This window comes from Spermophilus citellus (assembly GCF_964194105.1).
Source record: "Spermophilus citellus genome assembly, chromosome: 2".
NCBI classification, from domain to species: Eukaryota; Metazoa; Chordata; class Mammalia; order Rodentia; family Sciuridae; genus Spermophilus; species Spermophilus citellus.
This window is the reverse complement of record NC_138183.1, coordinates 190,937,925-190,953,101: the sequence shown is the minus strand read 5'-3', so window position 1 is coordinate 190,953,101 and position 15,177 is coordinate 190,937,925. Positions and strand designations below refer to the sequence as shown.

Below are 15,177 nucleotides of genomic sequence, written 5' to 3'. Positions count from 1 at the left end.
ATTAAATGAAAATAATTTCTGAGACTGGTGCAAGTCTAGAAGGAATGTGTCGCGCTCAGGCTACTGTATCAGAACAGTCACCAGCAGACTCAGCAAGCACTGGAGTCACAGCCCTGCAGGTTCTTTCTCATTTGGGGGGATAACATGTAACAATCTTCTCTTGTTTTGTCCTAACTTGTTTCTACAGTTTCTCTTCGGAATCTGGCCAGTGATCATGTTTGAGCCTCTCAGGAAGTACTGATGAGATTATTCCACCATTAAAACAAAGACACTTATCATAAACCTGACAGGATAAATAAGAGATATCTAAAGATCTACATATTCAAATACATCATGACCATCACAACAGAGGAGTGATTTTCTAATTAATGCTGCGGCCACAGGGAAGATGAGGAACAGACCTGTGGGATGTTGGCTCCTGGCTTTATCTCATTTGTCATCCTCATCTTCATCCTAAGATGTTCATAAAGAAACAGATGTGTATTTATATTTTAGAATGCTGGGGAAATTGGGCTTTTCTTAACAGGTTAACAGTTTGTACTGGTCATAGGAAATTAACCATTTTTCTTTTTGACAGGGTTGCATGTGAATTATACCTTTCTTAATGTTTGATTAAATAATGAAAATAGTCATTAAGTACTGGCAAATCCTGTATCCAGATGGCCAGCTGTGACACACCACTTAGCTGTGTCAGCTTTGGTTTATAGTGTTGTCCTATTAACCTCACGGATGATTTTCCAAGATGGGGGGAAAAAGAGAGCTCCCTGTGGGATTCTATATAGATAGTTCTTCACTGTCCATCTTAGTGCTAGGCAGATGGAATAGTATAAGCAAATTCAGACTGGCCGGTGGGTTCAATACTTGTCACCTCCCAGGATTTGCCTTGGGCTCTGAGATATCTGTGGACCATGACCAATCTGAACAGGCAGGTCATCTTTTATCCTTTCTGAAGCTCCACCAGGACACCTACAGCCTGCTGCTCCTCAGTTAAAGGTGGTTGCTCCCTTTGCTTTGATCTTTGCAGATCTTTAAATTGTATCTGTTTTTATGGCTAGGCAAATATGATGGGTGATCTAGCCTACCCATATCCCAGCCTCCTAGCATAACTTATTTGAAGTTATCAGGGAATGTCATAAATTGCTGACTTTTTGCCTTATGCGATATTTTCCAGTTCTCAGAGTTATGCCCAGGGAAGTATGTCAAGTTAACTAGAGATTAAATGGTCAGAATTCTATTTATATAAAGTTTATTAAAATATCTGCTCCTTCATTTTTTGAAGGAAATAGATATAAGGGACAAGTCTCTCTTTTAAGCCAGTTTCTTCAATAATAAAATGGAGCTGTTAATAGCTACACTGCAGAGTTTACAGATTAAATGCCCATCTATTATTAAGTAGATGCTTCATCCATTTGAATGGATTAAATGAAAATAATTTCATTTAAAAAATTGTAACTTGCAGAACATCCAAAGATTACATTGCTAAGAAATAGCAGTAAAATCTCATTGTAAGTCAGCTAGTTACTAATTTTGATTTGAATGTATAACAGATTGAATCACTTTTCATAATCAAAAAATGAAGGAGCAGATATTTAACATCTAATGATTACATCTTGAGCTATGGCTTCAAAAGAAAAATTAGTTTTTATCTTCTGCCAAGTTGGAAAAAACACTCTGTCATTTTTCCAATATTCAGTAAGTAACCTTGATACATATTTAAAGCCAAAAATTGTTTTCTTCACCTACTGGCCTTAGTTTTAGCCCGAGTACTATTTTCCTTCCCTTAGCAAAGCAACATGCCACTGGGCAGATACTTCCATCTACTTTTTTTTTTTCCATTTACTTTTGAGCAAGAACAATACCTGCCAAAACGTAAATCCGAAGAGTACCTTGGTTGTGTTTAGAAGGACATAAAACTATGTAGTTCCAGTGCAGTCCATAAAACTTTTTTCTTTTGCCACAAGATTCTAACTTCTGGCTGCATTCTCTTCCATCTACCTTTGGCTATCACTTTGGAAAGAATTAGTTTCACACCGTTATATTTTTGTACTGAATGAAGAATCCATGTATGGGAACCAAAAGCACATCCTTCATGACTTCTGCTAACATCATAAGACTGATACTCTGCAGTAGTAAAGTCAGATTGAGAGAGAGCCCTGAAACTGGGCCATTTAGAACCATTTGTTGAATGTTCAATTCAGCCACCACCATTGGTCACTTGAATAAATTGCCCAGCATCTCACTATAGAGACATCTGCACTCCTGATGACTTGTAAGACTAGCCAGTTCTTCAAAGACCTTTATTTCTGTTTTGAGGACATACAGCATGAATGCTCCACATAGAACACTTTATATGTGTTAAGCAGAAATCAGAGAAAAAAAAGCCAGGCCTCTTAATTGGCTTTTTAATTTTCCAAGTCAGTTTGTACCTCACCCAATGGCTCTCTTATTAGCAACAAGTGACACACTTAGTACTTTATATCTGTGCCAAATTGTATGCAAATGTTAATTCACCTTTATTTCAATGGCTTCTTTTTCTTTCTTGGATTCTGGGTAGACATTACAGGATTGGATGCCTACCCACTCCCTTCCCTTCATTTGCTTAGAAAACTTCCTGTTAACTAGAACGTATAAAAAGCCTGTTTCCTGCTGAGCAAATAATGGTATGTTTGCTTATCACCTGATGTGAAAGGTGCTCATCTGTGAGCTCAGAGCAAATTACATTAATACTTTATTAGGATGTTAAAGAAGATCCTCATTTGAAGATTTTTCTTGTGTTGTCATTTTCTCTTTAGAAAACTGAAAGCAATTTGACTTTGTTTTAGGGGAAAACTAAGTGAAAAGTGTTTATGTTAATCTGATTGAGCACTTGTTGGCTACACCCCTTGGAACTTTCATGAAACAATCCCCACCACCTGAAGTCATCTCTTATTTTTGTGATATGCTGATGATTAAGGATCATTTGTTTTTCAGTGATCTTCAAGTGAGAACCAAAATAATAGTATTAAAATAGTTTAAAAGAAGTAGATCAGGTATGATGGTTTAGACATAATGCAAAATTCAACATAAAGCAAAATTCCAGGGTTAATCTGAACTTTCTCTACACAGAGGATTTTTCTTATACTAAGGAGAGTGAGGTGTGAGAAGGAGGTGTGAGTCAAAGAAAACTAAGAGACCAAAAACTTAAGTGCACAGTGCATGAAATATCTAGGTGCCTATAGATAAGTTGTTCTACTGTAATACCAGTACCTTCTGAATTTAGCTAATACCCCTAAAAGTGTCTAAAATTTTAAAGTTTTCTTATGTGTTCTATGAGTTCCATATTGCTTTGCTCTTGAAAACAATTATTTGTTAATATTGGCAATATTAACTTCTAACCCCACATTTATGTAATAGCAAATTCTTCTGGCCTGTGATTTATGATGTGCTGCTAGATAGGCATTTGTGTAAAATTGATGTTTCAAAGAGAACCAGTTACAATTGTAATTTGCAGCTATGTGGCTATTTTCGGATCTACCTCTGTCTTACATTATGTGCCATATCAATGTATAATATAATTAGTTTGATCACTTCATTTGTTTTTCAATGTCTGAAAATACAGCTTATTCACTGTGCTCTAACCATTTGCAAACAGCAATTAAAATTTGGTGTAATGTACTTAAACCCCTTAATGAAAAAGGCTAGAAAATGAAAAGGGAAACCAGGCAGTAGTGCATACCTGTAATCTCAGCAGCTCTGGAGATTGAGACAGGAGGATTTCGAGTTCAAAACCAGTCTCAGCAACTTGACAAGGCCCTAAGCAACGTAGTGAAATGCTGTCTCAAAATAAAAATAAAAAGGGCAGGGGATGGGTCTCAATGGTTAAGCACCCCTGCGTCCAATCCCCAGTACCAAAAAATAAGAAAAGAAAAAGGGAGAAAAAGAATCATAGCATCACAATCCATCTAACTGGAAAATTTCAGTGCTGTTTTTTAGATTGTTGCACTTCCTTTACGAACAAAGAAACACCTTTTTCTTTTCTTCTTAACATCTAATTGTAGTTCCATGTGGGGGAGTTGCTGGTGTAGCTGAGGTTATGTAAGCACGCCACTAGACTCAACCATTTCTCCAAAACTCTCAGCCCAGTCTGCTGCATATACCAGTAAGGCTACTGCTTTACTTGACATTCACATTGAAAATTAACTTGGATTTGAGGTATGAGACGTTGACACTGTTGAAGGACAAATAGAAAGTATGAAGGATGACAAGTCTCACCAAAGTACAGTCCTTTCCTGATAGAGCAGCAAAGGAGAAGACTTTAAGCAGTAGTGTTTAGCTACAGAATTTCTGTCATTGATAAATATTTGATAAACATTTGGAGTAAAAGCTAAGCAGTACTGGCCCCATTTCAGTGCACTGTAAATATCTAATATTGTTTCTTAATGTCTTCATTTATCATTAAGTCCTGTAAATTATTCTCTGTTTAGATTGGCAGTTAGTGTAGAAAAGGTTGATCAGCCAGGTGCAGTGGTTCAGGCCTGTAATCCAAGCAACTCAGGAGGCTGAGGCAGGAAAATCGTTAAGTTCAAAGTCAGCCTCAGCAATTTAGTGAAATCCTAAGCAACTTTGAGAGACCCTGTCTCAAAACAAAAGATAAAAAAGGCTAAGCATGTGGCTCAGTAATAAAGCACCCCTGGGTTCAATCCCCAGTACCAAAAAGAAAAGAAAAGATTGGTCACCATATTTCATTCTAGAAAACCCTAAAACCCAAAAAAGAAATGTAATTACCGGCCTACAAGTGCCCTAAGCTTCCCCCATTTTTTTTTCCTCTTGGCAGCTGTCAGTATTATAGTATTCCCTCACAGGTCATGCAGTGCACTGTGCTCATTGTGACCTGTTTCATTGCTTATAATAGCACAATGTCAATACTTGAACTAGATTTAGTCTTTAGTAATGTGAATATTCACAGAATAGTCATAAAGCTTTTGAAACTTTTCTGGCAATTGTCACATCTGCAAATCATCACTTTTTAATTAAGTTTACAGAATTAATTCTAAGGTTACTGCAGAGCACATTTATTAGAGAAATCTTTTAAGCATACAAATATAGTTCATTGAGAGATATCAATATTGATTGTGAGATCACCTGCACCTAAAAGAAAATTATAAAAATGTATTATGTTATAAAAGGGTGCAGACCAGGAGTTGGCAAACTGCAGCCCAAGGACCAAATCCAGTCTATGATAGTGTGGCCTGTAAGGCAAGAATGGCACTTACATAAATAAGTGTTATTTAAACAGAAAGAAAGCCAGAAACAGCATTTTCTTGGGCTCTGGCTCTGGGAGTGTGTCTCCCCTGCCCTGGATCATCAGCAAATGAGCAGTGTGGAACATGGAGGCACAGCAGTACCACCTGACTGCATTTCTCTAGTGTGTACTTGTCAGAATGAAAATATTCTGTGCGTTTTCAACTCTACTCCCTCTGTGTTAAATGTAATCAAAGTCTTGTGTTTAATATTTACACTATAAAATCATTAGTTCACATCAGTTTTAACTAGATTGGCAATAGCCTGCTGCAAAGTGTCTAAACCTCAGAGGAAAAATTACTAAAAGCAAAGTTCATGATTTTATTTGTTTTATAAAGGGAATCTAAACCAGGTGTGGTGGCACATGCCTGTAATCCCAGCAACTCGGGAGGCCGAAGCAGGAGGATCACAAGTTTAAGGCCAGCCTCAGCAACTTTCTGCTTCAAAATAAAAATAAAAATTGGCTGGAGATGTGGCTCAGGGGTAGAGTGCCCCTGGGTTTAATCCCCAGTATCACAAAAAAGATCGAAATAAAAATTAAAGGTAATTTTATTTTATACTGTAAAATCCAAACATGCTAGTTGCATTTTTGAGCTGACTTCCAGAAATTTAAGATCTATTGACCCTATTTTTTTTTCATATCATATAAAATGTGCCACGTGGTAGTTGTCAAGGCCAAAAAAGCTGCTATGGTCATATATCCTTTTTTTTTTTTTTTAACTTTCTAAAAGGACAAGTTCAAGGTTCTTTCCTCAGTTGGTTTTTTGTGGCTCTTCTTTCTAGAGCTAACTTGTGCATACAAATGAATAATCAAGCTTATTTTTAAGAGCTAGAAACTATTAGCAATTTCTGTTTAATGTATCAATTGGGCACTTTACAATCAAGCATTTCCATACTTTTAATATTTCTAACTTATCAGTATGACCAACAGATAACCCATTCAAATTAATGTTTCCTATTTCATATTTGTAATAAACATTTGCTCTACTAGCTATTATTTAATAAACATATAGATTTATTGAACCTTTATAAGGAACTAACCATTTTCAGGTAATCTCAGATCTGCTCATTCTCTTTTTTCCATTTGATTTGCCAATATCATAATCATTTTTCTAGAAGAGAGTAGAATAATGTATTTTTATCTAATCTATAATCTAGACTGTATTTCAGCACTCATTACTTATTGTAGGTGAAAGTATTAAATGATACTGTTTCAAATAAGACTTTGATTATGTTTTGTCCCTGGTTTATATTTAAATTATCAATAAATTTATAAGAGGCAGGACTGTACCTGGGGGGGACTATACCTCTACACTGCACAGAGGCACCAATTTGAGGAGAAGGATTGGTGGGGGGACTCAGCTTGTCAAGATGCATGCTGTGATAGGTGGCACCCCAGAGGACACACCTTTTGCTAATTTGGTTAAGGGAGCAGTATAGGCCAGCAATGATCTGTTTCATGAGAAGGACATTCAGTAATTATGCTGGGTCTTTTTTGCCATTAGACTCCTGACACTATGCTGCAGTACCTTTCTATGTCAAGCCTTAGTAAGTTACAAGGCTAAAAGCTAACAATTTTACAATTAAACCTTCATGAGGTATAAATATACAGCATCCTCAACTATGGGAGCTCTAAAGTAAACAACTGATCCTTCCAGCTTTAGTATGAAGGTGGGGATATCAGGAAGAGAAAAATCATCCTGCCTAAGCCACATGTGTCTATGGTTTCCTCTTTAACAATGACCCAAGTTCCATCTACAAGATGTAAAACAAATTAGAAGTTCTTGCAACTCGTCACTTTGCTAAACCACAGCTTTTCAAATATTAGCTTTCCTAGCCAAGCCTACTGGAATATGGGTAGTTTCAGTCACTGCTGACCATATGGTTGATTCTCCACCTAGTCCTTCCTTTGTGTGTCAGGGAGGGGCAGCTTGCCTGGATCAACAGATGGGTGCTGACAAGAGGAGAACCAGGAACCTTGCCTGACAGAACATAGAAGTAGATTTACAAAGCAATCTGGGCTTTGTGAAGGGGATAACTGAAAAGGAGATGGTATGCAGGGCTTAAAAGAGCATTATATCAACCCTGCCTATAGTGTGGACTGCTACAATAGACTCCTGAAATGGACTTCAGAAATTTTTCAAAACATCAAGGTAAAACTCTGGGGATGACATTTTAGACCCTTCTTAACCTCTCTACACCTTTACTCCCAATGTTTACCCCTTTGTCCACTCTAAACCTTGAATATTTCCCAGAACAGAGTATCTTGTTTAGTCCTCACCCTTTTACACTTCTAGCATGCTGGGGAAACTCCTTACCACCTTCGTATCCCAAGTGACAAATACACCTGTGAATTTTTTGAATTCCTCCCTACCCCTTGAAGTTGGTGTGATCTTGTGATACTTTGACCAACAAAATATGGTATGAGTGCCCTCGTGCAAGACCTGGAGCCCAGGGCTCACCACCTTGGAACTCTGAGACCACTATTCCAGGAAGCAACCTAGGAAGAGAGAGCACAGGGGTGAGGCCAGTCATCTCAGCTGAGCTAGCCCAAGGCTCATCACTACTTGAATAGGAATAGCCATATGAGCAAGTCTAGGTGGGTCCAACACAAGAATCTCCCATGAACTCAAAGAATCTAGAGAAATAACGAACAGTGAGTGCCAAAGCCATTAAATTTGCAGGATGCCTTGTTCAGAGCAATAGATGCCTGATATAGTACAGATCTAATGTGAAGTCTTTCCTGGACCCTTCAGGCTCCCTTTCTCCATTTCCCCTTCTGTGTATTGTGCATGTTACATGATTTTATAATCATTTTGTATCTGGCTTTCATCTCCCAAGACATGGTAAGCCTTTTGAGGATCAGGACTGAGTGATTCATCCCTGTGTCCCAACCACTCACAGAAGTCAGGGATGAACCCTTGACTACTTGTCAAATTCAGACTACTCAGGAGCTATGGGTATAGCTCAGTGACAGAGAGCGTGCTTAACATGTGCAAGGCCCTGGGTTTGTGCCCACACACACAAAACCACTATACACAAAAGTCATTAAATGTGTGTAAAAAGTGCTCCTATAGTCAGCTCAGAGGCTCACTCCTGTAATCTCAGCAGCTTGAGAGGTTGAGGCAGGAGGATTGTGAGTTCAAAGCCAGCCTCAACAACTTAGCAAGGCCTTAAAGCAACTTAGCAAGACCCTGACTCTAAATAAAATGTAATTTAAAATTGGAGGGGGGTGCTGAGAATGTGGATCAGTGGTTAAATACCCCTGGGTTCAAATCCTGGTACAACAAAAAAAAATATTGAACATTTTTCATGCAATCCATTCAACAAAGATTTCAAAGCACATCCTATATTAACAGAATAGGTGCTACACCCAGCCAGAATAGCTCTCAGTCAAGCAGGGATAACTGATTGATGCAGCACATCATTAGAACAATTCAGTACAGTCATGTATATTACTTGGAGAACACTCAGCAATTGCTAGGTAGAGAGGTCAAGAAGAGTCTCCTAGATGGGGCTGAGGTTGTGGCTCAGTGGTAGAGTGCTTGCCTAGCACACGCGAAGCCCTGGGTTCGATCCTCAGCACCACATAAAAATAAAGGTATTGTATCCAACTAAAACTAAAAAACTATTTTTTTAAAAAGTCTCCTAGAAAAAGATTTAAATCTGAGATTAATCTTAAAGAGCAAGTAGGCAGTCACATTGGCTAAAGAAGCATGTGGATGCCCTACCCCTGAGGAGGAGGAGGAAGAAGGATGGCATGGATTGGTCAAATGCAAGGGTACTGAACTAAGCCACCGTCCTGGGGGTGGAACCTAGAATGTTAGGCAAAGGATCCGCTCCAGTTTGGGGAGGGCTCCTGTCTTCTCTCTCAGACATGCAAGGTAAGATGGGGACCTGGGTTTTTTCCTATTGGGAAGGAGGTACATTTTCCTTCTCCCCACTCTCTTCACCTTACAGCACCAAGCAAGAACCAGAGGGAGCTCAAGGAGAAAGGAACCAGGACTCAGCACTGCATGGGTCCAGTGTAGCAGAACCCAGTGGTTAGGACTTCACAAGATTTCTTTGCCTCCTACATCTGCTGTACAAATACTGCCCCATGAATCCCCCAGAGTGGTAGGGGGCCAGTGGGTGGCACAGGAATTTGCTTCAGCCATAATGGCTTCAAATCAGTGGCAGGAATAACCAAAATAGTTCCTGGAAAAAGAGAGGAATTCTAAGCAGAGTGAATAGCACAAAAAAAGCATAAAACAGTAAGAGTGAAGAAACACCTGCAGTTGGAACACTACAAAGGAGCTTTACACCACACTGTGTGAGACTGCAGGACAGTCTCATATAAAAATGATCGGCTCAACCCACAAGCACTCGTGTGTTAGCCAACTGCTTACATGGCTGTGGTGCTTATTTCACATCATGCATGGATCTGCACAAATTAACCCATAATCCTGAGACACTGAGATGAATAACCTGCCTGAGATCCCACAGTAAGAAACCTGATGCTCAAAGGGGTCAAATAAATGGCAAATCTGTCCTCTTTCAACAACTTTTCGAACTCTGAAGCCATGGCACCTACAAGGAGATAGGATCTGTTGCCCTGGACTTACCATGAGGTGGTACTGGAGCTGAGTCCTGAGAGACAAAGGAGCAGGGCCAGCCAAGATTAAATTGTGGGCCTCCAGGGCACCTGGAGAGTGCTTTGGGAAAAGAGAAGTCCAGCAAAAAGAACCATAGAGAGGGCGCCCAATGCTTCCCAGCAAGTCTAAACCTGCAGCATAGCGTCCAAAAACAGAGTTGAGCAAGCGACCGCTGCCTGCAGGAACGGGACCTGGCTCCTCACCTTTTCCTCTCATATCAAAAGTTGGCTGTGATTCAGTTTCCTGGGTCAGGTTTATTAAAGTAAATGCACATGTCATAAAATAAGATTCAGTGTTGCATTAAGGCTGAGGTGAGGTTATGTCTTTCTAGAAATGATTTGGTGTTGGCTGGGGAAGACAAGGGAACATTCTAAATATTTTTAGTTGTAAATGAACACAATACCTTTATTTTTATGTGGTACTGAGGATCGAACCCAGTGCCTCACATGTGCTACACAAGTGCTCTACCAATAAGCTACAATCCCAGCCCCAATAATTATTTTTAACTAGTATTTGTAAGGCGCTCTTGGTCCCACCAAATTCGTATTTCATTAAGAGTATTTGCTTTCTTAGTTTTTCAGATGAGGAAACTGAAAGGAGCTGGGACACAAGCCCAGTTATGCACACTCCAAATTCTATTTTCACTCATTTTTTATTCTTTTATTCATAAACTGCCCCAAAAGTGCCAGGCACAGGACTCTGCACTGAGTACCTATGATGGTAACAGACATAGCTCATCTCTTCACTCCTCTTCCCTTGGTGCACCAAACACTGAAGCAGGACCGGGTGAAGAATGATACCTATAGCTAGCATTTCTGGCTGGGCAGTTAGATCTCTAACATATCTATGAGGTTCTCCCACTTGTCTTGGACCAGAGAATGAGAAGGCTTTGAGTAGGCAAGAGCGCCAGGTGGTCAGTCCAGGTAGGCGAACAGCAAGAAAAAGCTTCAGAGTAGAAGAGGCTCGGCAGCTGGAGGCTGCAACTTGGCTGATGGTCAGGGAAGATGGGGAAAAGATATAAGGAATGGCATGAACATCTGCACAGTTCAGAGACCTCTCATCTGCAGCAGAGGAGGATTAGGATGAAGGGAGAAAGTGGGAGGAGAGATCATGCAGGAAACTATGTCATCACAGCAGGAGATGCCGGGGTGCATTGGCCTGTTGAAAGGGGGAATGGAAAGACATAGGTTGATGAAATACAACTTAGAAGTGACTGGGCTTAGTGCAGAAATGAAGGAAAGGTGGGAGTCAATTGAGGTTTTTGGCTTGAACAACATGGTGAAGGAGATCATGCTGAACAAAGGTGAAAAGCTGATCTAAGAGACCTCCTACTACTGAAAGTCACTAGATAGGGAACTGAGAGCAAAAGGAAGTGAGACGTGGTCAAAGATGAAGGGGGAAAGTCAGGAGAATTAAACCTGAAACAGAGGAGTGTTTTTTTTTTTGTTTTTTTTTTTTTAAGAAGGGAGTGTTGGGGAGAGAAGGAGAGGGAAAGGGGAGGTACTGGAGAACAAAATTGGCCAAATTGTTATACTGTGTGCATGTACAAATATGTAATGGATTCCACAATTATGTAAAATTGCAGTGCTCTGGTGAAGAAGAAAAAAAGGAAATGGCAATGCCCCATGCATGGTAGAACTCAATGTCAAAGTTTAACAGGACATAATTAAAAATGGGATTTGTCCCGTGAGGTCTTTAGGAAGTCCTCACCTGAGGCACACTGGGCAGGCTACATGCATGTAGGGGACAGCAAGTAATAACCTAAGTAGAAACAGAAACAGGTGGGACTGGGGGCTGACAAAAGGTCATATTGGATATTGGTATCAATACCAGTGGTCATTAATGCTCAATTTAATGCTCACAACAACCCCCCCAGGGTGGGAATTTACTGTTAGATGAGAACACTCAGACCCAGAGATCTGAACTGCCTTGTTCAGATGATACAGTTCTAAGTTGGGAAGCCAGAATTCTGTCTACTTCAGTGCTGTGGCCTCATACTTTTTTGATTGCCCCAACGCGGGAATAGATTAAAAGATCCAGGCAAGACAGGGATGGGGAGGAGGGAACAAACATGAGAGAGGTGTAGGATGCACAATCAACAGGATGTGGGAAGTGGATGTAAGCTAGAACAGAGGAGAGAGTCAGGACTTCTGATTGAAGCAGCTGGGTGAACACTGGTACCACTGACTGAGGATACAGATTCACAGCAAGATGGAGATTGACTTTGGACATGATGAGTCTGCTGGGCCTGGATGACTTTCAGGGTGAGCCCAGGCAATGAGATACACAGAGGTGCAGGTCAGACGAAAGTTCTGGACTATAAGTGACCTGAGATACCTCAGTGTAATATTGAATTTTGGTTTCTTTTTATATCTTAGCAGCAGCGTTAATAAAAGGTTCCGAATGCCTGTAATCCTAGCAACCCAGGACGCCAAAGCAGAGGATCCCAAGTTCAAGGCCAGCCTCAGCAATTTAGTGAGACCCTGTTTTCATAATAAAAACTAAAAATAAATTTTAAAAATTTTAAAGGACCAGGAATGTAACTCAGTGGTAAAGTGTCCCTGGGTTCAACTCCCAGTACCAAAAGGAAAAAAGAAAGGGCTGGGGCACTGTGCTGGGAGAAACACAATAGCACAAGAGTGGCATCCCCATGATGTCGAAATCCCCCCCCCCCCGCCCCGCCTCATCTCTGACTTGGTATCCCCACAGATGGCTTTTCCCTGCCGAAGGTCCATGAATCCCAAGACTCTGGCCTGCCTTCTGGTGGGCATGAGTTTCTTGGCACTTCGCCTCTGGCTCCTCCAAGCCCCGAGGTCCCAGCAGGAACAGAAGAGGGAGGGCCCCACGGACGCTAGCGACACTCCCGCTGCTGCGGAACAGCCCGCTGCGCTCCAGCTCCACCAGGGCCTCCCGTGCGTGGCCAATGCCTCCGCGAACCGCACGGAAGACTTCGAGCAGCTACCGGCAAGGATCCAAGACTTTCTGCGGTACCGCCACTGCCGCCACTTCCCACTCCTCTGGGACGCGCCAACCAAGTGCGCGGGCCGCCACGGCATCTTCCTGCTCCTGGCGGTGAAGTCGTCGCCCGCGAACTACGAGCGGCGTGAGCTCATCCGTCGCACATGGGGACAGGAACGCAGATACAGAGGGCAGCAAGTGCGCCGCCTCTTCCTGCTGGGGACCCCAGCGCCGGAGGAGGCGGCGCAGGCGCCGCAGCTCGCCGAGCTGGTGCGCCTAGAGGCGCGCGAGAATCGCGACGTGCTGCAGTGGGCCTTCGCCGACACCTTCCTCAACCTCACGCTCAAGCACGTGCACCTGCTTGACTGGCTGGCGGCGCGCTGCCCGCAGGCCCGCTTCCTGCTCAGCGGCGACGACGACGTCTTTGTGCACACAGCCAACGTGCTTAGCTTCCTAGAGACACAGTCGCCCGACCGCCACCTCTTCGCCGGGCAGCTCATGGACGGCTCCGTGCCCATCCGGGACAGCTGGAGCAAGTACTTTGTGCCCCCACAGCTCTTCCCTGGGAAGGCCTACCCAGTGTACTGCAGTGGCGGCGGCTTCGTCCTGTCCCGCCACACGGCCCGGGCCCTGCGCACAGCGGCTCGCCACACCCCTCTCTTCCCGATAGACGACGCCTACATGGGCATGTGCCTGCAGCGCGCGGGCCTACAGCCTAGTGGCCACGAGGGCATCCGGCCCTTTGGCGTGCATCTGCCTGGCGCCCAGAAGCCCTCCTTCGACCCCTGCATGTACCGCGAGCTGCTGCTAGTGCACCGCTTCGCGCCCTATGAGATGCTGCTCATGTGGAAGGCACTTCACAACCCGGCGCTGAGCTGTGGCCGGGGACACAGGGTTTCCTGAGGCTGAATAGGCTGCGCTGCGCTGGGTTGATGAGTGGCCTCAGCCGCCAGGGCCTCCCCTTGTATGATGAGAATGTGTCTTTCCTGCTCTGATACATTGTCCTGCCCAGCTGGTGCATCTGAATCCCACCTTCACCTTGAAACCACCGCGGGGGAAGGGTCTGGAATATTCTGGCCCCATCTTCAGGGCTTCTGATCATATTGGTCTGTAGTGGCCCCAAACATGTAGGTGGTGGTTTTGGTTGGGTTCCTTGGGTGGTTCTAAGGTGCAGCTTAGATTGAGGACCGCTGGGTCTGGGATGTCTGTGTACTCTCCCAAGCCCAGCACCATTGCTCCTCCGCAAGCCTTCAGCATACCTCGCTCCCACGTTCTGCTCGTCATGAACAATGGAATAAGGGAGGTGTGGGGACCAGGATCAATTTCACCTGTCACGTGCGATACAAATATTCTGCTCGTCATGAACAATGGAATAAGGGAGGTGTGGGGACCAGGATCAATTTCACCTGTCACGTGCGATACAAATATTTGTTGAGTTTCCTTCTCAAATGAGTCAAACCTGAGCTAGACTGACAATCATCAGATGACTTCCCTCTCCCAGAAGCCACTTTACATTTGGAACTGAGGAGCATTAATAGCATTCCTGCCATGAGAGGTCAAAAAAGGCCTCACGGTGCAAAATGGAAACTGAGACCCAGTCAGGACAGGAGGAAGAAGCGCTATCTAGGCGACCTTTCCCCCGGCCCTGATCATGGACCCCCAGTAGCCACAGCAAACTTGACCTTTGCTGGCCTTGCTTATAAGCAGGTCATAGCAAGTACTTCCTGAGTGCTTTAGGGATGAAGGAATGAGCAAATGAGTACCCTTTTGTTCTAGCGGTGTGAACTGTATCTGTGAGAACACTGTGTTGGTTTCCTGTTGCTGCTGTAGCAAATTCCCACAAACTTGACAGCTTGAAGTCACCCCCATTTATTATAGTATGTTCTATCATCCAACACTGGTTTCACTAGGCTAAAATCAGGGTGTTGGTAGGATAGCATTTCCTTCTGGATGCTGTAGGCGAGAACACATAAGATAAGGGGAAAGTACAATAAATTTGACTAATATAGCATTTAGAATTTCTGTTTATCAAAAGATGCCATAAATCAGGCATTTGAGGCCAGCCTTAGCAATTTAGCAAGGTCCTAAGCAACTAGAGAAACCCTGTCTCAAAATAAAAAAATAAAAATAAAAAAGGACTGTGGCTGTAGTTCAGTGGTAGAACACTCCTGGGTTCAATCCCCAGTACAAAAAAAAAAAAAAAAAAAAAAAAAAAAAAAGGATGCCATAAGAGAAGCTGGGTGCAGTGGTGCACACCTGTAATCCCAGCCCCTCAGGAGACTGCAGGAGGATGGCAAGTCAAGGC

The 15,177-nt window shown here is 42.7% G+C and overlaps 2 protein-coding genes across 3 annotated transcripts in view; both read left to right on the top strand.

Moving 5' to 3' along the window:
- Positions 1–4,484, top strand: part of ACER3 (alkaline ceramidase 3) — a 180,469-nt gene extending 175,985 nt beyond the window's left edge. For both annotated transcript variants that reach the window (XM_081274044.1, XM_081274043.1), the window contains one exon: positions 188–4,484. In XM_081274044.1, coding sequence (XP_081130170.1) covers positions 188–241 — 54 coding nt within the window. In that variant the 3' untranslated portion in view covers positions 242–4,484. The remainder of the gene's footprint in view (positions 1–187) is intronic.
- An 8,139-nt stretch (positions 4,485–12,623) lies between these two features.
- On the top strand, positions 12,624–14,194 carry B3GNT6 (UDP-GlcNAc:betaGal beta-1,3-N-acetylglucosaminyltransferase 6; the record flags this gene model as incomplete). The annotated part of the gene is made up of 1 exon (XM_081281210.1): positions 12,624–14,194. One exon carries the CDS (start codon positions 12,624–12,626, stop codon positions 13,773–13,775), a length of 1,152 nt encoding a protein of 383 aa, XP_081137336.1. The 3' UTR covers positions 13,776–14,194.
- Positions 14,195–15,177: the final 983 nt, after the last annotated feature.